We start from the raw sequence: 22919 nt of genomic DNA, 5'->3' as shown, positions 1-22919 counted from the left end.
GTATCCAGGCCCATGGCAGGGGGGTTGGAATGAAATTATCATCTTCAAGCTCCTTCCCAAACCAAGCCACTCTATGAGTCTACAACCTATGACATGAAGAGCTACACAAGATCTTTGTTTCCTGGATCAATCTAATTCTTGCTGCAAGTGCTAATGAGGATTTTTTCACTATGGCCATGCTAAATAGCAGAAAATTAACTCTCATTCTTCCTTCTCCACTTTAAATAAGTGTGGCACAAAAGCTAAGAGCCCCAAGTCACTGGTCCCCTACTGCACACACAGAGGACAGGACATAGATGCACTTGTGTGGGGACAGCACACATCCCTTGAAGGGACACAGGAACCCTTGGCTGCCCAAAGGTGAACCACTGAGCCATTTGTGAGGCATGGGAAAGTCAATGAGGCTTCTTGAAAAAAACCCAACACCAAACCAAAGGATTCTCTCAGAGCAAAATGTGAATTCAGGGAAAAAAAGAAATGTGCAATTTTATCAGTTAGTAGGAGAACTTCCCTCTTCCACGGAAATTCTTGCAAAGCATTTCCCAAGGCACAGCATACAAGGGACTGAGCACCAGGGCATCCAGCTCCAAATCATCCTTGAATTTCATCACTTACTCTCTCTCTGAGATTTGGGCATGGAATCAAGTCAGGCAGAACTTGAAAAGCTGTAACACTTTGCTGGAGTTCCAGAGGTGCAGACAGGCAAATGTAGAGAGGTAACCACAGACTCCACGTATCCCTCTCAGTGCCTACCCACGGCTCATCTGCAGAAGTAACCTTGGAGCTGAAGTTTTTGAAGGACTTTGAGCACACAAAAGGGAATGACTCTCAAAGCAGCAGCTTCAGTGAAGCCTGGGGCCAGAGAGCCCCCACTAAATTAGAGAGTAGCCCACTTTACCTCCTGTTTAGTGAGAAATTTTCATCACCTTCCCAAACTAGCCTGGATGAAGAGAATCCAGATCATCTGTAGTGAGGATGAGGACAGTTGTCTCTCCATCTTCCCCCAACACATCACAATGCACTGAAGGCACAGACTGACTTTAATTGTGGAAGCAGGCATCAGGTTTATCTAACTGGCATATTCACAAGGCAATTATGTTTGTTTTGCACTCAGCTAAGTTCTGAGTAATTTAACCAGAAAAGTAATCTGGAAATAGTGACAAATCTCTTTATTCATTAAGAGCAAGCATTCCTTAGAAAGCCAAATTAAAATGGGCTGCTGTGAGCTTGGATCAGCATATGCTCCTTCATTAGCAGCATTGATAGCTACCAGCAGAGAGGATTTTTATGCCTCAAGTTTGTGCCATGCTCCCTTTGAGTCATTCTGACAATCAAAAGGAAATAAAAATATTATCAGCAATTACTGCCTGCACATCCTAGCCTCTGCTCTAGGCTCATATCAAGTCCCTACAGACATTCCCAGGGGTGTATTCCAGAGCCCTAATGTGCCAAGCTGTGCCACACAGCAAAACATTCTCATTGTATTCCTTAGTTTCAAACCCACATTTTTTCTTGGCAAGTTTACAGTCAGTGAAGAATTACTTGCTTTACTTTTCTTATTTAAAGACATGTCTGTACTACTGCAGTAAGTTTCTCTACTCTCACAAAGGCTTCCACAGTGCACATCCCTGCAAATGATGCATCAGAGCCCACAGCTGTCCGTGACACCCACAATGCTGCAGCTCATTTCACTCAGGAGCAGAGAAGACTGGGGTGCCAAGTGCCATGAACACTACTGCTGCCCCTGCCCTCCCCAATTTGGAAATCTCTGAAGCAGAAATGAAAATTCCTTCATGCAGCAGCTGTTTTGTGAAAAAGACCCATCACCACCACGCGCAATTTTCATTCTGTGAGGAACAAGCTGGGGACCAAGACTATTCCATGTGACCACAGATCTGTCTGTGAAGAGTTCACTGGCAGTGTGAAGCAGTTCTGAGTGAGTTCATCCTGAATCACCAAGCAAATGCTGTTCACATTCCCTCAGAGGGGAATGGTTCTTGGGATATCACACCCATTCCACATCCTCATCACCCCACAGGCTGTCCAGCACACTCAGCTCCACAGCCCTGCTTGTTCTGGTAGACACTGTGCAAGTTTTACTTGGTGTTACAGCACAACTGAATAAATGCAGTGAGTTTACAAGTGCCTGAAATCCTCACCAAGTAGTAACAGAAAAGTCAGAGATACTCAGGTGCTCCATGGAACTGTCCCAGGGCACCAACACTGAAGAAAACACATCTTGATGAAACCACGTATTTCAAGAAATTATTTCCAAGCTGCACTGCCATTAGAAGATGAGACTGGCTCCTTAGTGACATTATTTTTTCAGGTGGCTGCCTTTTGGCTCAGTCATTGATCCCTCACATCAGGCCTACTTACAGAGAGGAGAGTCTGGGCAGAAGCTGGGTCAGGGTCCTTTCCCTCTGAAGCACAGCTGAGCAAGACTGGTGGCACCACATCCATACAGCAAGGTGATGTACCCAGAGTGAGACAGCATCCCCATGCTGCTCCATTTTGGATACTGAACAATTAAAATGCTCAGCTACACACAGTTCAGGAAGCCTTAGCTGAGATCTATGGACTAGGAATTACTGTTTTAAAATTACCTTCATGTATTGTATTTTCTGCTTTCCAGAATGCTTCCCAAGAACCTCAGGCACACAATTTATTGCTGAGATCAGGAAGCAGAGGATGATTCATGAAAATAGGTGTTACTGTTACCCAAGACAGTCATGACCTATCCTATCCTTGCTTGCAACTGTACAGCTCCAGACACTGTCTGGACACCCTGGAGCAAAACTTTTCTGGAGAAACAGCACTTGCACTAATGCTGCAATCCATCATTTGCACTAATAAGCTGACTTAACTCCAAAATATGATGGAAGTGCACTGCTAAACCTTTGTGTGGGCAAACTGTGTTCACTTATTATTCTATTAACGTTCTTAAGCAAACATACAGAAACTGAGAAGTCTTCTTTGTGATATGAACCAAAGTAGATTTTAGTGGGAAAACACATCTTTCCACCCTGCACAAGGCACCTGAACAACGTTTTAACATTCAAAATTATTTTCATGTGAGAATTCCCACTTAGAGGTTTTCAGTTTATGGTCACTGATTTCAAGTTAATAAGCAGAAGGGTATTTAAATAAAACATAATACAGAGCTTTGTGAAGTAAAGCTGCTAATCTGATTTAGATTGCTTCATTTCCAGCTCCACAACACTCAGCTTCCAGTCAGTAGCCTTGCTGAAGGCTGTGTGTGCCTAAGTTCCTTGAGGTACTTTTGTTGTCAGAAATCTGCATCAACAGCACTGATGCAAAGAGCCCACTAAGGCCAATAAGGCAAAGTACACATGAAATAAAGCAGATTTAAAAACCATCAAGACAATGCATTTTTCTCATTTATTCAAATCTTCTGCAGGAAGTAAACACTGAAAGATTTAAAAAAACTTCACACTGCAGTATGTACAGTTTTGTGACATCACATGAGGAAATTAATTTCTAATAAAAAAAATGAGACCAGTTAAATTACTGAAGACACATCACAATAAAACTGGTTGTGGTAAAATCCCAAATTCTTATGTATGGCAATGAAAATCAATACTCCTTTGTTTTACAGGGATGGAATAGTCCAGGTACAATATTTCAGTTATGCAAAATGGAGTCCTGAACTTACATGACTTATCATAGTTGTATGAGCACTTCATGTTTTAAAAGTAGGTTTGCATTTGTTTTTTTTTTCCAGACCCTTTTGAATTGAAGCACATTCTTTCACAAAGCTAAAATACCACAGCAGAAGTCATGTCCAGAAGTGGAATACTGTTGTGTTTTGAACTGACCTGACTTGTTAAGACTTTTTTTTTTTTTTTGCCAACGCACAGATGCACAGGGTCCCCCATGCACTTTTCATGCAGCAGTTAATCACAACTTTAAATAAAAGAATTTTTCTATACATTCTTCCAGACTTGCAACTGTATACATACATGCAAAAAGTTTTTAAACCTATGTGATCATATTTACACTTATACATGGAATATACATAACAAAAAAGATTAAAAGGTTTTTTTCCTTTGCATTAGAACAATACAAAATATGTATTTTTCATTAAGGAAACCAGTATTTACATCACCTTTTAAAAACCAATTTCAACATATTATAGGCGTAACAAGTCAACATATTTACATTATATATAAATATATATATAATATATACTTACCAGTTTACTCCTCTGTAAGATGTGGCAGAGAACAAACTGGTAATATCATGTCACTGACGTCAATGAGAGCTGTAATACTTTCACCAACATTTAACAGGGAAAATTTAAACCACTCATTTCTTTCTTTTAAAAACATTCGTAAATTAAAAATTTAAAAACTTCACTAAGAGTAAATGGCTACGAAAAGTAAAAGTTATGGCTGAATTCCCTTTTGATCTCATATAAACTTCTCAAACTGAGCTGCCCAGCTCTGTGGTATCAGTAGAGAAACCCTCCAGCTCTCCACTTTTTGGTTCTGTGGTCAAGCCTTACCCACCACCTTTTCCTCAAGCTTTGGCAGAGGACACACCAGAAACCTGGATATCTGAGCCCCAGACACTTCCCTCTGGAAAGAAAAGGCAAATCTGCGTGGCAGCTCCGAGTCATTCCCCAAATCCAGGCGCTGCTGCTGCCCCCTCCAGCAAGGCACCGGGGTCTCCACCACTCCAGCTGCAGCCCCAGCCCTCCCCAGCTAAGTGGGGCCAGAGTTATTCCAGGCTAAAGCTCCACGGGGCTGCAATTGCACTCTCAGCATGGTACAGAGACAATTCCCCAACTCACTTCCAGCTGTCCCCAGCCGTCTCTGCTGGCTGTACCTGGGATGTGCCCTCCCTTCCCTCCCTGCTCCTTTGATGGGGATATCCCACACCAGCACCCCCTGATCCTGCACTGCTCTGCCAAGACCCCATTTTGCTCCAAATCTGAACTCTAAAGGCCTATAGGAAACAGGGGCTGCTGAGAGTACTGAGGGCTACTCAAGAGATGACCTTGGTTTGCGATTCATCTGCAGGGACTGGTGGAAATCAGGGATCTTAGAGCTGCTTGGGAAAACGTGGCCAGCCCTACCAGTCCCTCCTGGGACAACAAACCCAGCTCCCACACCCCTCTTCTCTGATGGAAAAGTCCCCAAGGAAAAAAAAGCAACTCCTTTTTACTCACCCACGCTACAAGACAAGAAACAATCAAAGAGCCTTTGGTCCTAAGGTGTCAATGCTCTAAGTGTGGATGGGGTAGATCCAAAAGAGACCTCTCTTCCCTAGGGAGGGGGTAACACCAGAGATACTGGAGAATTCCATATAGGAGGAGACAGTTGTTGCCCTCTTAGCAGCTGACTGAGCATTCCCCTGGCATGTCCTGCCCCCTCTCTAGGGCCCCATTCTTGTTACCTGCTGTTTGAGAGTGCAGTGCCTACAGGAGAGAAGATTCTTCCAGGAACACCATATCCCAAACTTAAATTCTTGTATATTAGAGTTTACTGACGTCTGTGAGAATGGCAATACCCTTTTGTTAACATCAACTAAAAAGAAAGCTAAATCCTTAACTGGTCAAACTGTTAACATTTTAACTTAACTGTTTTACAAAACTTTCAAAACTAAATGTTCAAAAGTATATATTATAACAATAGACTACCCTAGAATAAATACAAAGGTCAGCACATTGCTCGATTCCAGTATTATTTTTTGTTAGGGTCAGAATCTCTTCCCCACTCTTCATCTCAACTTAGCTTTGGAGAAGTTTTTTCAACCAGTTAATTCCACGTCCTCTCACGCTGCATTTTTCTGTGGAGCTCTTCAAGCAAATTATAGCCCTGTATTTAGTCTGGGGACCATCTATTATTCTATATTGTATATATTTCCTACCTATATACACATTGTTTCAAGAAAAATAATCAATTAAGACTTTAAAAGACATTTAATGGATGGAACAAATACCATCTTTTTAATATTTCTGCTGGGTTGACTCATATAAAAAGAATTCAGTTCCACTGTCAATCCAAAATATACTTTATCTCATTAATGATTATTCTATGAGACATCTGAATTGTCATTGGGCTACTTATAAATGCAATATTAAAGACAAACAAAATTTTATTTTTATATTATACTTCAGACAATGACATTTAAAATGATATTAGATTTGTGTGAAGGTTTTAAAATATAAATTTTCTTTGTACAGCCCATTAATATATTATGCTTCACCAAAGTAACATAAAAATATATCTTTAAATTGCTCTGTTATTTCTCATAAAAACCAGGGGGAATGTTTTACACCAGATACTGCCAAATATTTGTGTTCCCTAAAAGAAGGTATCCCCCGGAGGGAGGCAAAACAGAATAGTGGTGCATTTTCCAGCTGTCAGACAGAAGAAGTCCCTTTCAGTAGGAACTGCACTGGAAAGAGGAGGAACTGATCTCAGGCTGGGGACAGGGACGAGAGGGGGACAACAGCCTGCTCTGTCTCAGCAAGCCAGGAGTCTGGGAAAAGGATCTCTGAAACCAAAACAGATGGAAAAGAGCAAAATGCCCCCTCACTCATGTCTGCTATGCAGCCATGGGATGGACAGAAACAGCAGTTTTGTCATGTCACTGGCTTGCAAGGGTGAAAACAGACAAAACTAAACCAGAGTGCAGCTTTCATTATTTGTGCAAGCCAACTGCTTAGCTGCTTGCTGATGGCAGAGAGGATTATCTGTGAAATCAGGAAGCCACAGAGAACTTCTTTTTTTTAGGGGAGTAAAAAGTTCAGCAAAACTTCTGCTTGCCAATAATTCATATAATTCAGAGGAACTGGATTTTGTCCTCTTCCTGCCCCCAGAGAAATAAGGGCTGCAAATGGAGTTAACACTGACAGTGCTAAGGGGAAAGCAGAGCCACACGACTCTTCCCCAGCCAGCAATTCTTTCAAGATGTCTCAGCTCTGACTGCAATTTTCAGTTCCTCCCAGCTCAGGCTGATACTGCCAGATGTTACAAATCACAGCACAGGTGGGGATGGAGGAAAAGGGCAGGGAAGGATTTCTCAGATATATCCCACTATCCATTACAGAACATGACAAAACCACAGTTTTATCCTCAGTGCTACCTGGGAAATTATTCTAAAGCCAGATTTTCTGCAGTGAAAGGGTAGTGCATTAAACCATGTATCAGCTGTTCAGAAAGTAATAAATATTGGCAGATTATAGATTCTTTTCCCTGGTTGTAGGAAGAGGCCAACACATTTTTCATTAAAATCCTATTCCATCTTAGAGTGGAAGTCTGATGTGCTGCTTTAGTGCAGCTGGTATTCTTCCACAGGGAAGCAGGATGGTGCTGAACACACAATTCTGTTCATCCCCTTCACAAGCTTTCCAGCATTTTCCTCACTGAATACATGCACTAAGCCTTCTCAATCACACTACTCCAAGAGGCATTTTGGTTTTCCCCTTTTAGGCAGGAAAGTGACAGGAATGTGCCGACAAAAGGACTCATGCAGTACTTGCACGGCCTATGAAAATCTGCCTTTTTTTAAAAAAACCTAGAAAAACCCCTTAATTCTAACTAGTAACTCATAACTATGGCTAAGAATTCTGAGGAAGGCATTTGTTGAGAGCAGGGCAAGGAAGAAAAATAGATTGTACACCACTATTCTGGCAGGACCACAAACAAGATTTAAAAATAACAATACAAATTTTGGAAGCACTAAAAAATACATTTCAGTGCGCTTCAATTATTAACACTGACGCAGGTTTTCCAATATGACGAGCTAATACCTTGGACGGACTGCTCCACTTCTTAAAAGTTATCTTAAAATTTCACAAAACATATTAAAACATTCAAAAAAAAAAGAAAAGTACACTGTCTCTATGCTCAGGCTTCAAAAAAATAAGGATTATTTTACAGGGAGGGAGGAAACGCAGCATTACCACCACCTAGGCTGTACGCTTACACTTTATGTTATACCAAAGCTTGCAGATTCAAATAAGACTCTGATCAAAGAGTACTCATAACTTAATCTGATACATACAGAAACATTTTGTACAAATTACAACCCTTCTAGTTTCCTTGTGACAATCTACTGTAAAGCAAATTTTATCTACATGTATTTTAAATAACATCACCAGAAAAATAAAAAGTTTATCAAATGAAAACATTTCAATTAGACCATGCTTTTTTTTTTAAAATCATGCTCAATTTATACAGTAGTGAAGTTCATACTCATTTTTCTTTTTTCTTTTTTTTTTTTTTTTTTCTAAACAAAGATTCAAAACCGCTGATTGTAAACTCACTGAGGAGGCTGCAGTTTATTCTGGCTCTTTTTTGATTGTTCGCACTTTTTCCAGAAGTCCATGCACTTCTCCATTCACACCACCGTGCTGATGAGAGGTGTTACTCCCCATATGGCTGTTGTAAGGGCTTCTTAAGTTACTAAAAGGAGTTTTGAGCTCTGGCTCAGATGTCAACTCCTCTTTGATTGTAACACGAGTCGAGCTCTCGGTAAATGAAGGCTCATTCCAAATTTCTTTGTCATGTGCTTCTTGGCTGCTGATGGAGCTGCCACCTTTCTGTAACATGTAGTACAATATTGGGTTGGTTTTGGTCAGTCTCGGAGAGTCTTTCTCATAATCGTTCTTGTCCATGCCCGTGATCACCCATCTGATGGGGCCCTTCTCACTGGGCATGGAGCACATGCTCAGCTGGTCAGACTCCAGTCTGGACACCGCGCTCCCCAGATGTTCAGGGAAGGGGGAGCCGGCCGGACTTTTGACTGCTATGGGATACTGAAATGTTCTGTGATCTACACAATTGTTCTGCTGCACAGGGCTTCCCACCAATGATCTTACTGAAGAAATGGTGAATTCAGGTTTATTGACTGTTGCACTGGTTTTGCTTCCTTTTTTCTTGCCCTCTGTTAGTATGTTATTCCTATGTTGTGACAGATCTCTCTCACAGTTTTCTGAGAGAAGCAGCTGTTTCAACACATTAAAGCCTTTACTATCTCTAGACCAACTCCTATTTTCAGTTTCACTATTTGAACCATGACTTACAGCATATTTAAATTCAGCATCACTTCTGCTGAATTTCAGTTCTTGCTGGTTAAGCAAAGGCCCGTACAGCGCCTCAGTAGGAGAAGCGTGATTGTTTCCAGCATCAGACACATTACTTTTCATCTTTTTTAATGGGCTTTCCAAAGGCTCAGCATGAAGCTTCCTCTTCTTCGGTACTGTGCAAAGACTCTTGGATTCGAGGTGTGTCAGCTCGTTGTTTCGGTGACTCCTGTCAGGCTCATCTGCAGGGTAATTGTCTTGATTCTGTCTCAGCAACCTACTTAGCAGACCATTTTTGGAAAAGGAGAAATCTTGAGGTGAAAGAGGCTCAGATTTCACCTCCTCGGATGCTGGAGAAGCAGCTGTGTTTCTCTGCAGTGAATGAACAAACCCTTGGAATTTGTTACCCTTGCATTCTCTTACTTGTTGTGCATTTGAATTATAAGGAACATTTGATTCGTCAGATGGTTCAGTTTTTATTTTCACCGTCAATATTTGCTCATTCAAAGCCTTGTCTGTCTGTTCTTGAGAACTTTCATCTCTTAAAAGCATCCTCTCTTTCTTTTCATTTTTACCTTTATTGGGAGTTCCCAGAAGCAGCTGAAGGACAGTGCGCCTTTCAAGGAGATTTTCTATTTCCGAACCTGGAAGTCCTTGTTCAGCGGGTGCGGGCTGACAACTGAATATTTTGTTATTTTCTTCATGCATACTCAATTTATTCGTAAGCAGAGGGCTGTTCAATCTATCAATCAAGCCCACAGGTTTATCCATGTTCCCTGCCAGCAGCTGTTTGCTAGCTCTTTGTTCCTCACTCGACATGGAACTCTGCATGCCGCACTGAGCCAGGTTCTGCAGCAGCTTGCTGGCACTGAACGCCGAGGAGTTCTGGGGACTATCAGTCCTGCTTAGCTTAGCTCCTTGAATTTCCTTGCTTTTGGACAGGTCTATCAAGTGCTTAGATGCAGAATTCATCAGTCTGTCTGGCTGGATGCTGCAGGCATAGGGTGGCGAGCTCCGCTTGACAGCCAGCGACTGGTGTGAGAGGTTTATAGGAGAATCTGCTTTTGTGGAAGCCAGCAAGGGTGGAGTGCTTAACGGAGTCACGCGGTTGGCACTGGGACTGTCAGCAACAGGAGTCCTTTTCCCAGTCTGCACAGTGAATTTTGCCACATCAGCTGTACTGTGTGGTCCCTGAGGATCATTACTCTTGTCTACCTGTTCTTCACTCTTATGCCCAAGTAACAGCTGAAGTAGTGTTACTTTCTGGTGGGGATTCAGCTTAGAAGCTTTCGGAGTGTCTTTCTCTTCCTTGCTCTCTGGACAGGAAACTTTTGGATCCCAGTTACGAAGCAAGGACTGAGTCAGGTTATCCAGTGATGCAGGTGGACCTGCATCTGGCTTATCTGTCCTCTGTTTAAAGGATAGGTCTATAGGAAGACAGTTAGAATGGGAGCTTTCATCATCACTGCTGTCTTCTGTAAAACTGGGATTGTTATCTGAATACTCATCAACAGTTGTTGGTGTGCTGCTGTCTTCAAAAATGCTGGCTCTCTCACTCTGCTCACGCCCTTTCACGTGCTTGGTGGTATTCTGGCTTTTCAGCAGATGTAAGAGCAAGCTGTTGCTGGGAGAGGTTTTCAGGTTACTCCTTTCCACAGTACTTTTGTATCCCACAGTTTTGGGAGGCGAGTGCATGATTCCCACCGGACTCTGAAACGGTGCCACGTTGCCTTTGCTAGCGACTGTTTTGGGGGATGATCCCGCCTGACCATTGAGATGGCTTGTCATTCCTTTGGCCAAACCAAACTGGCCCATGTCCTTCTGAGCGCTTTCCTGCAGCCTGGCCATGGCTGCAAGCCTCTCGCTTGCAATCTGATTGGCATTTTGTGCTTTTAAAGCATGCTCCCTGGAGTACTGCTGCAAGTGGGCTTCACTGGAGAGGAGCAGGGCCAGCTGGCTGCACGCCACGCTGGGCTTGGGCGAGGCAGCGGGGCTGGATCGTTTCTCTACCATGCTTGCAACAGCTTGTAACCTTGCAGCACACGACAGGGGCTCGTTCATCACCTTGGGGCTGCTCTGCACCGCATGAGGAGATTCTATAAACCTCTCTTTGGGCAGGTTCTTGGTGATGTCAGGCAGGCTGTTGTCCAGCTTCTGATCTTTTGCTTTGCTCTTCTTCAGCAGAGTCTTCAGGTGGCTGGATGCAACACCATAGCACCTTAAATCTTTCTCCACTTGTAAAGAATCATGGCTAAGAGAATAGCCCTGCTCCTTAAGACTCTGTCTTATCTGCTGTGACAGAGCAACACTCTGCAGCCTAGAGCTGAATGACTGAAGCAAAGAGGCAAGTAATGTGCTATCCTGTTTGCCTTTAGGCACATTTTCAACCATGCCAGCCAACAAAGCTTCCTTTTTTCCATCTAAATCCACAATGGAATCAGACAACCGCCTTCTCTTTGCTGCATTCCAGTCTTCTGAAGACTGCAACAGTCTTGCTTTTTTGAGGTGCAGCATGCCAGATCCCCGATACGTACTCGTGTTAAGAACTGGACCATTACTCTGACAGCTGGGAAATATATTTCCTGAAATCTTAAAGTTTTGATCCTCCCCACTATGCCCAGTGGACTTTTTGTCAACTGTAGTACCTGAGCCTCCTGCTGCTTGATGCATTAGTAATCCCTCTAGGTAAGTTAGAACAACAGAATCCTGGTGCATCTCAGAGCCAAGCTCTTCTCCATGAGTCATGTTCAATAAAAGTTTCCAAAAAGGCTCTGTTTCTGTTCACTTCAAAGGCTAGTTTTGCTCAATCAAGATGCAGAGTTAATAACAGGTAGATGTCTACAGTGTTTTCTTAGAGACTTTCAGAAACAAGAGAAAATGTATTATCCTAGGCAGGCTTCTCCCAGTGTACACTGTTTGATGAGCCAGGTTTCCAATCATAGCAATCCTCAGCTGAGATCTAGGATATTTATGGACAACGTCTAGGAGGAACACTCAAAACATGGTTTCACAGAAAAAAAGTTCCATCAAATATTTGCTGCCTTCTTTCTTCTGGAGGCCAGCTTGCTTTTCTTCCTTTTCCATCTCCACCAAGCACATAAAATTCCTAAGTCAGAAAAACAAAACAGAAAGAAAATATTTAGGATTAAGATACAATTATATAAAACACTTTTTCCTTAAAACAAAAAAATCCAAACCCAACCCCCCATGCATTGTCTTAGGCAGAGATTCAGGATACATAAACAACACACATTCCAGAAGAAACTAAAAATCAAATAAAGAACAAAATACCTGGTATCCAATTCAAAGTACATTATGAAAACAATTCTGAGATGAAGTTTTACACAAAAATTAAGCTTACTTATCATGAGCACAGCTCCTACAAGCCTTCACTGAATTTCACTATTCTGCAGCTAAAAATAAGGAATAGTAAACCTGACAGGAAAATCTGAAATCACTCTAAACACACTTCTAAAAAAAATCCATTGAATTTTACTGCACAGTTGCATGAAATTTTCTTCTGTAAATGTAAATACGCAGGACATGCAGCCTATCACTCTTAAACTGATCTAATAGGAAAAGGCAGGACTAAAGTCAATGTTTAGTTTCAGGTTGCATATGTTCTGAAATAACAGAATAGACAGCATCATATATATGAGTACATTTCTGTTTGGCAGGTGGATGATATTGCTGAAAGTAGAAACAAAGCTGTTAGTGCTGCCCAAGACTATGCACCAATGCAAAATCCAGTATGGTAACACAACAGGGGTGAAATCTGCTGTTCTTACAACACCCAAACACCACCAGTTATTAGAACAATCATGTGATAAGAGTGGGGAAGAGGTCGCTTATGCTCCTGATGCAACAGAAATCCTGGCATCAAAATCCTCCCTTCCCTGGAGGATTTTCACCTTTGCATTCTTTCTGCACACGACACATACGATGGCAAAACCAAACCAAACCAGTTCTTCCCTCAAGCCTTGTTACTCTTCAAGAGTGTGTAATATCTCTACTAAATACCTTCTTGGATGGGGCAGTGTGGAATAAAAAGCTGTTTTAAAATGCACAGCAATGGCACTTGTGCTGGATGCTTCTCTGCAGTTTCACTGACAGGGCTGGTCAATGGCAGCAGGAACATTTCAGTCACCACACCTCAACAATGAGATCATTACAGCACACGTGCATCCTCCTTCACTCACTCAGTACCAAACTGGCTAAATAAATATTCAACATGAGCAAAGGTAAGTGTCCTTCTGCATACTGAACTCTGTAATTTGCTTTCATGGGCTAAAACTCCATTGAAAATTTGTATTTACAAGTTTAAAAGGGATGTACACAGATGAAATCCTTGCCTCCTCAAAGTGAATGAATATTTTATGATTGATTTCCCAGAGGCAAGTTTTTAATTCAAAACCTACAGGCAACTAGAAGTCAGAAAATAATCAGATCTTAAAAATGTAAAGAATAAGAACTACTAAATAGCTATGATATTAACTGTCCTTAATCTCCCTGGGCAAATATTCCCTTACCTGGTTTTAAGTCATCTAGAAAAACTCTAAAAATTGAGCTATCTTAAAAAAAGAAGCCAAAACCAAACCCAAACAAAAAGTCTAACCAGCAATGCATTGTAGTGTAAACTGTATATCCATGCATTTAAATATCAAATGCAGAGCTGTTAGCTATTATTGAGGTCTCAGTACTTCTGTCAGAAATACTTTACCAGCATTTACAGAATTACCTGTGGAAGACACAGTGCTCCTTCAAACATGAAACAACTTGAATGTGGATTCAGCTAACTGCAAATGACTGATCATCTTACTGTTCCTTCAAAAACCTCTGTACCTCTGAGTGGGCTTTTACAGAGTTTCAACCCAAAAAAAGAATAAAAATCACAAATAGCAAATCCCTAAAAAAAAAAAAACCTCAAAAAAACCCAATGAAACAAGATTTCCAATGCTACTATTAAATATTCAGCAACAGTAACAGCAATACAATTAGACTAATTTCCTCAAACATTTGGGAACACACTTTAACTGGAGAATATATTTTTCCAGCTTCCAAAAGTATTGCATTGAAGACAATAAAACTGAAATTCTATCAGGATTTCTGACAATCTGGTAAAAGCAAGGCTTACAGGACACCTTTAAGGTACAGTCCCAAACAAATGCATCACTAAGCCAATATTCAGTACAACTTTACTCACTACATCTTTGGGTAGTTCAAAAAACACAACACATTTATGCAAATCCCTCAGGTACTCCAAAAGCCCCTTGCAGGAGATGACACTTGTAGCCAGTACAGTTTATATACAATAACTATTCTAAGAAGTGTTCTTCCACCTTTTCATTTTTTATTTTATTTTAATTACCCAGTGCTAGGGAAATACTGATAAATTTAATGAAATCGGGTTGCTGCAAAGAGGCTTCTTTAAAGATAATGAAATCTGGAAAGCACTTAACACATTAGAACAGGACATCAGAAATCCTTTCAAAAAGCCTCTTTTGATTTAGTGCTGTAACAGATATTGCAGTGTAAAAATCTCACATGACAATGTCCATCTGAGGTGCAGTCATGACAAATCCTAACCAGCTTTGGAAATTAATGCTCAGCAGGACACTAAGGCAACCATTCAGCTACCTTCTAGATACATACAAAGTGCACAAAAGAACTTCCCAGGACCCACTGAAATGTTGGTATTTTTTCTTTAAATTAAATATTTAAGAAATTACCAGAGCAGTGCTAAGGAAAAAGAAAAGAAAGTTAAAAGAAAAGGCAGAAGAAAGAAAAAGGAGAAGTCATCCAGCAAATTTCTTATTTCCCAGCAAGGGCTGAAGCAACTGCTAAGATCTACGACTCTCTAGACCTAAATATTATATTTAATTACTGTGACAAAATAAATTGTTAAGTTCATGTGCTTTCCTGACCACAACTACTCTAAATGCACTCTTTTTTTGTCACTTCCACTATTTTCTCCCAGACTTCTGTACCATGAGAAATAAACCAGATGGTTGTGCAGAACCTCCAGGAGCACCAACCTGGCTCATTAAGCCAAGTTTACCCAGACAAAACTAAAGCAGCAGCAGAATCCAGAGCACAAATGGTGTCACCTGGTCAGACACTCCTCAAGTGAAGCACACCATGAGAAATCAGCTCTTCAGCCTTTCAAAATGTGCCTAAAGAGAAGCTGGAGGCAGTATAGGGAAAATAAGGGAATATTAAAATGTTCACTGAACTGCCTATGTCCAGAAAATTAATTCCACTTTTGCAGTTGTGGAAGTTTTTCTTTGTTTATTTGCAAACTACAAATATATTTATCCACCACAAAGATTTTTAAGGAATAAAAACAAACTTGAAGATCCTTTGCTTACTGCATATATTACTGCTGCAAAAGATAATGAAATCTGAGAACACAGCTTCTAATATGTTAAAGTACAACAAAACCAATTGCTTTTTGCTCCTGAATATTTATTTTTGATTTTTAACAGATTTTTTGAATGAATGAAAACCTCAACTGCAAACCTGATACTCTAAACAAACAGCAGACTTTTAGTTCATCCAATAGATATTTCCTGCTATTTAAGAAATTCTAGACAGCTCACAATTTAACTAGCAAAACCACATTTGTGGGACATTTTTCCAATATCTCAAACTAGCATTTGCAGTTAAATCCTTTTACTAAATGGAACAGAGAGCCACAGTAAATTAACAACACTAGACTAACATTATTTGAGTACGAGGGTTACATAATCTACTGGGTAATCCAAAAAACTTGGTATTATCAAGGTGTCTTCTTCTGCAGTTTCAATTCAAGATCATAGGAAAAAATCTTACAGAAACCATTAAGGTATTCATGTAGGAAACTGGAAATGGCTAGCAGATTGCCCACATGAACATTTATTAGAAGACACATTACCCAAACTCACGCACATTGTTAGAATGATTAATAGAGGTGGAGATTACTGTATGTTCACACAGATAAAACATTTTTATTAACTACATTTCAGAGTTCTTTCATGACTATTAAACTCCTGTAGCAATTTTATGTTCCATTTTTAAGTTGGGATGAATAAAAACATGCATTTGTAAAGCTAAAATCAAACTGGTCTGAGAAATAAAAATCTTCAGTTATTAAATAAATTTGGTGTTCTAATGCTTAGCTACTACTGGAAGAGCCAGAAAAAGCCTCTTACCAGCTTCACTGACTTCCTATTCTCATATTCCCAAGTGTAAAGGCTCCAGCCCACCACATCAGCCAATGGCCCAGACTGTCATTTTAATTATTACAGATTTGAGGAATGCAGTACAGTGATTACAGTGGCAGCTTGGGATCCAGGGGTCCAATTACTCACTGTGCTGCAGACAGGCTGTCTGACTTCTGGTTTTACTTCTCTTGTACCCTGTTTTTCCAGATGGAGTAATAATAGATGGGAACTTCAGAAAGACAATTGAGGATAAATATATTAAAGGCTGTGAGTTACTCAGCAGCCACAGAACCAGCACTGAGTAAGTATCTAAAACACAGGATTTTAAGTGATTCCCCATCCTTATGGCTGCCTGTGGCGAAATGTTGAAGAGCACAATGAAAAAGAAAAAAAATATATATATAATCTCCTAGCTGCACTGGGAATTGCAGTAGAATCTTCCAGTGACCTAAGAATGAGTGGGGGTAATGAGACTTGCTGTCCCAGAATTATTTTGTTATTAAGCTCAATTTGCACACCTTTGATTTCAGCAGGAAGGATGCTTTCAGAGTGCTGCTAAAAGCACTTCAGTCTTCAGTTGGCTCTTTTTGCAAAGGTTCTGAGCAGGGAAGCTCAGATCAACAACCCCTGCACCAAATGCACAGAGCTGCACAAGAGCAGGTACTTCAATGGCACTCGAGCACGTGCTTTAAGAGAATCAAGTGTTTAAGTGCTTTGCTTTCCAAAATCCACGCTTTATTTGTGTCAGAAATCTGTTCAGATGAATGGAGCAGCTGAGACCTCTTCACAGTTTTGATTCAGGCAGCCAAGACATTTTGAAGGTTCCCTTTGCAAATATAATTTAGAAAAAGACAAAAAAAAAAAAAAAAGAAAGAAAGAAAGAAAGGCAGAAAAGATCAGATGGGGGAGCAAAACTCAGCAGTAAGTGGGTGAATTCTCCCACAGCTGCACTCTAAAGAACTTGGGAATCCAGAAGCTTTTTTTTTTTTTTAACAACTAATTCACTTAAATGGAATGAATCAGGCTGCTCTCCTACAACTGTAGGGTATCAGTTTGAGAAAGCAAAAATAAGCTTCTTCCCAGGAGCTTGGCACATTATTCACTGCTCCTGGGCCTGCTGACTGACTCCAAAAGACATTTTAAACATGGGAAGGATAGCCTATCCCTTTCAGACAGCTCAGGCAGGAGAGGGCACATGAGGAATCGAGTTGCTGGCAGGAGCTCCTGCTGCTGCCAGGAATCCTGAAGAGGCTCCCGAGACTGTGACCCCACCAGAGCTGGCATTCCCCATCCCGAGCTGGGGCTGTTCCCTCCAGGCTGGCATGGAGCACACGGCAGCACCGCTCCCTCTGTGAAACACCCCTCGGATAATGCAGGATTAGCAGCAGCCACGGCTTCCCAGCCAAATTCTGCACGAGCACGGGGATGGAAAAGCCTTTCCCCTGTGTTTTGTTAAGGTGAGTGCTGCCAAGCCCAGCCCCGACCTGACTTTAAGGTTTAGACAACAGAAAGAGGTGTTTTCTTCACCGTGGGGATGGGGCAGCAGTGGGAGGGGGTTACATGTAGAAGGGATCAGAGCCAAACGAGCCTGATCAAAACCTTCTGATTATTTTAGCAGTTTCAGTAACAGCATCTTGAAAAATACTAGAGCAAACCAATTCCATAACAGATGATGAAACAGTTTAAAAGGATGCAGTAGTTACCGTTTTACGAAAATCCTAAGTAACTGAATGGCAGTTTACCCACAAATCCTAAGTAACTGAATATTTAAGTCACACAAAATCGACAGAAACACAGAACCAAGAGCACAGCAGGCACAAGACACAGTTTTTCTTCTAAGACCTGACAGACCACTAGACTGAAATGTTAGTGAAGCAGGAACTGTGTTGGGAAGACAATACCTACCCCAACTGTTCTCATGGTAGAGACTATTTAGATTTACTCCAGCTTTTAAGAGGCCACTAAAACGTAAATGCTGATTACTCTTGTTAACAGCAGTGCCAGAGGCACATAAGGAAAGGGAGGCTGTTCCTACACATTCCATTTGGGGTGTGGAAAAGGGGATTCAGCCACCTCATCTCAAGTGTCCCTCCACTCCTCAGATTTCACATGGGATTCTCCAGTGCGGGAATCTGTGACTCACTCAGACCATGGAACACCACCCCATGACAACAACGAGGAGCTTTGGGGTAGTATGTAATATATATATCAAGGGGGAACACGCCATTTGCAGCCTGTGCTGGAAGGAGGTGTGGAAATGTCAGGGAGATTTCCATACCCACGCAGAAGGGGCTGCCTGGGGAGGCGGCGAGGCGACGCTGTGCACCCTGCCAGGACAGACATGCAAGGAGGAACACCTCAAATGCTGTGAAAAAGCTTTGCCCTGTGGAAAACACAAATTCTGAGCACTGCTGGCTACACTGAGACTCATCCAATGCTGGCTCTCAGCCCATCTTCTAGATTGGGGTGCACAGCATGCAGAGGGCCACAGGCAGAAATTTCTCCCTAAGTTACATGTGGCTTTTATATCTTACTTCATAAAGCTACCAGTAAGGAGTGGGAAAGAAACTGAAAATGAAAATAAAAAGCCCTAACAAAAAGCCAAACCAACCAACCAACCAAAACTCTACCTGAGAAATAAAAAAAAAAAAAAAAAAATCCCTCATCCAACGTAATCCCAAACCCAATGAAATCCCCAAAAGAGATGAAGTATATGGGAAGGAGGAAATGGGGAGCAGACAACTGCCTTGAAAGCTGAGTTTGTGAAAGCCTCAGTAACAGCTCTCCAAGGTTTACAAGTACACTTAAGCACCATACACAGCTTAATCCAAATGTGGCCTGCTCCTCAAAACCTCCTGCTGCAAAGTTCAGAGACAAAACATGTATGGCCATTTTTCATGCTGTGACACTCTTCAAACAATAGCTCAGCCTACCTTAAGTAAGTATTTCTTATTCTAACAAGTACAAGAACAGAGCATCACAGAAATAATCACTCCTAGATACAGAATACCCCACGCTGTTCACATAATTTGCTATTCACCTGGTGTTTCACAGCATTTCAGTCAATTCCTTACTTAGACTCAGGTATGTATATTTGTTCTTACAAATACTACTGGAGGAATATTTCTATTTTGTTCTCTAATGGCACTGTAAAGGACATCTTCGAGTTCACTTGTTGATTATGGTCTGCTAACACTCTAGGCATGAACTTAGAAACACTCTCTGCCAAGTCTTGGCTAATCGTAAGGAATGAGGAAGAACAGACATTCAACTTAGGGACACCACCTGTGAAGGAAGCAAGTATTTGACACCTAAACCTGTCCCATTATTCACTGCTCAATGGTCTGCTGCTGCTGAAAACAAAAAGGGCAGAAACTAAAAGATAATGCAGAGAAGTTACACCCCCACCACACGTCCATTAAGGACAGGGATCCAGAAATAGCATGTATCACTGAATCTCAACTAACATGGGAAAGGGTGTTGATCCAAGCTCAGAAATAGTGAGCAGAAAGTCTTTTGGTTAATTGAGTCTTCTCATTCAAGAGACCAAGAGCAAAAAACATACAAAAATCTATACAAAGATTTGTTTTCAGGACAGAGGAGGACAATATACAACATATACAACAATATATATGCCCCTTCCAGTGTTTGGTAAACCACTTGCCTATAAATAAGCAATTAAAAGGAAACTTAAACAGATTTCCATTCCCTTTGACACCTACAAAACCAAATCACTGATTATGCATTTAACTCTACATCAACTCCCCAGGAATGAAGTGTGATTAATATACACTGAAGAAATCAATATTCTCTCCTGGGTAATGCTTTTGAGTTATGATCAATGCATGCAGATAATGCATTTCCACACAACTCTGACCTCCTGCTTGTTGGAGGGATCTAAAGATACAGGCATTTACTGATAGCAGTGACCTAAAATGCTGTATTTCTTGGAATAACTATGTTAGGTGGTTTGGCATATATTAAGTCACTTTATGTTATTTTAACCAAGAATGGGTTTCAGTTGTCAGAGTGTAACAAAGGACTAAAATGTAATGCACAGTATTTTATTGACAGTAATAGCTGTGTTTCACTTGGGACCAACCAGTTCATGGTTATGAATGAAAGTCACTTTGTAGACTTCTCAACAGAATAGGTTTCAGATAACTGAACACAAATACAGAAGAATTCCAGGCAAGGTGAAATACAGGATCACAGTCACATAGCATTCAACTATATGTAAACCCCCATAAATCCATGTTAGAGACCCAGATGATTTGTGTTTGGGTTTGGTTTTTTTTAAAGTGAGTGGAGGGGACACTACAGCTTCTGTTGTAATAGGAGACTTCAGCTTATTGTGGATGATGTTTACAAAGGTTGTTGTGGACATAGAAAATGGCTCATATACCTACATTTAAGTGTGAAAGGAAAAATCTGCATTAGCAAGATGGTCTCCACGAGCTAATTTCAAATATTTTTTTTTTTTTCTCTCCAAACCAGCAATAAAGCCAAGCCAAATTCAAGATAAAACGTAAGAACCAGCTTTAGTGAAACCTTGGGAGAAGAGGCTCATAACATCCTGTAAAGACAAAAGGACAAAGAGTCCTTATCATGATACCAGAGTTAATCTAAAAACATTCACAGCATAAATCCCTAAATAAAATGTTAAAAGGACTTGAAGTCATATATGTATATGTATACAGGCAATCATCTGACCCTCACACATAAAGAACGGGACCTCACCTCTAGCCATGAATCAAGTGAGAACAATTACAGTACCAACTTAACTCAAAACCAGTGAAAATAACATTTACTGCCACAAAGGCACAGCAAAACCAATGGATAGCTGGTAAGGGGAAGTGTTTAACTGTCCTTCACTGTAAGGACATACACTTGGAAAGAATTTCCCAAAGTTTATGCTGCTAATGGTGCCATGCATTTCAAGAAGACAATATGCCATCACAAATTTGTGGAAAGGAAACATTTTATATCTGTTTTTAAATGAGTTCTTCAGGGAGAAAACAATTGCAATAGCAAAAAAATAAAGCTACTTATTATTATTGCTTGTTCCATTACTGTCAAGAGAGTTAAAACACATGCTTATGCCAAATAAAAAAGTATAAAACAAAGTAACATAGAGATGTGACTGATTTTAGAAGAAAGCATGTGACTTTCTCCATAAAATAACATTATCCCAGAAATAAAAGACTTCTAAAAATAAATCTATTACTCCATATTTGCACAGAAGTATTAGCTAATTTGGGGACCCTATTTCACAATGCTCCTGAAACCAACAACCTCACTAAGGCTTTATGAACCCATATGCCCAAAGTGCCAGTGTTACACCAATCAACTCTGCTGCCCTGTTTGCTGGTGTTTAAAATAAGGGCTGTGCTCAAGAATCGGCCAAGTGCACGTGGCACAAAGCTCCTGCAAGGCAAGCCAGACTGAGGACCTTGTCACAGTCCAAAGAAATCCCAAAGATCCTGCCAAGGGTCTGCTTTTGCACTTCTCCCTGTGGGAACACGGATTACAAGTGGCATGAGGCAGGACAAAGATCAGGAACTACTTTCAGTGCTGAACCTCACTCAATGCCAAACTAAAGCACAGTCACTGGTGAGATGGTTGGAGAAAAAACCCCCACCTCCAGGCAGAAGGCCCAAGCTGAATTTAGAAGAGTTTATTGGTGAGCTAAAGATGTCTTTGTAAGAACCATTCCCAAAAAGAACAAAGTCAATGTCTTCAAACCCACTGAAATTTTAAAAGATGACTGAAAATTTAACTGACCCAAATATTTTAATTTTTATATTTTACTAAGGTATCCGGTGAAGCTGGAGTATAAATCCTATTAAACTGAACTTAGTTTGTCCATCCCTAAAATAGATTTGACATACAAACACAAACACAAGGTCAAGGTCACAGATCAGCACGAAAGATTACAAAGAGGACTGATGTAAGAGCTGGCATTTGATCAAAGCTCCTGGATCTATCTTTTTTTTAGTAGACTTACCAGAAATACCACTACACTTCGTTTTCTTCACATTGGTACACTGCATATTTTAAGCATTCCCTGCATTTAAGAGCAGCTGCTCTGTCCTTATTTATTTTGATAAGAGCTATTAGGCAGCACAGCAAATAAACTAAGGAAAAGCTCTTATGTTAAATGAAAAGGAAGGGAAAGACACTTTTTGCCATCCTTCTCACTCTATTCAGCCATTGCTAATACACATTAAATTACAAATCTAAAAGGAAAACCCACTCAAATGCATAGCAAGACCAGGATAAAGAATCAGGACCTGATGTTTTAACTTGCAGCAGTTCAAGACACTTATCATATATAACAATTGTATATTTGGATGCGCACTTCCAAGCACAACACTTGATTATTTATCCTAATTATCTGTGTGCACAGCTTATATTTCTCAATTAACAAAAAAAACCTCAAGGTCTGTGCAGAACACAATCAAACTAACCTCTTCTGTAATCAGGACAACATTTACCTCCTAGAAAGCCTCTCTAATGCTGAAGGCTGAGTAAGTGAGCAGATTAAACACAGTAGCAACAGTTGAAAGCCTCATTAAAACTCAGCTGCTGAAAATAGTCAGCAATGCAAGTCATTTACTGATCTATCCATCCATCCATCCATCCACGCACTGATACAT

General features: G+C 40.7%; 1 protein-coding gene across 4 annotated transcripts in view; it reads right to left on the bottom strand.

Moving 5' to 3' along the window:
- Nucleotides 1-3383: 3383 nt before the first annotated feature.
- The window catches only part of NRIP1 (nuclear receptor interacting protein 1), a 73325-nt gene continuing 53789 nt past the window's right edge, over nucleotides 3384-22919 (bottom strand). For all 4 annotated transcript variants that reach the window (XM_077174502.1, XM_077174503.1, XM_077174504.1 and 1 more), the window contains one exon: nucleotides 3384-12164. In XM_077174502.1, the coding sequence (XP_077030617.1) occupies nucleotides 8315-11803 (3489 nt within the window). In that variant the 5' untranslated portion in view covers nucleotides 11804-12164 and the 3' untranslated portion in view covers nucleotides 3384-8314. The remainder of the gene's footprint in view (nucleotides 12165-22919) is intronic.

Source organism: Agelaius phoeniceus, chromosome 2 (assembly GCF_051311805.1).
Source record: "Agelaius phoeniceus isolate bAgePho1 chromosome 2, bAgePho1.hap1, whole genome shotgun sequence".
Classification (NCBI taxonomy): domain Eukaryota; kingdom Metazoa; phylum Chordata; class Aves; order Passeriformes; family Icteridae; genus Agelaius; species Agelaius phoeniceus.
This window is presented reverse-complemented; position numbering and strand designations above follow the sequence as displayed.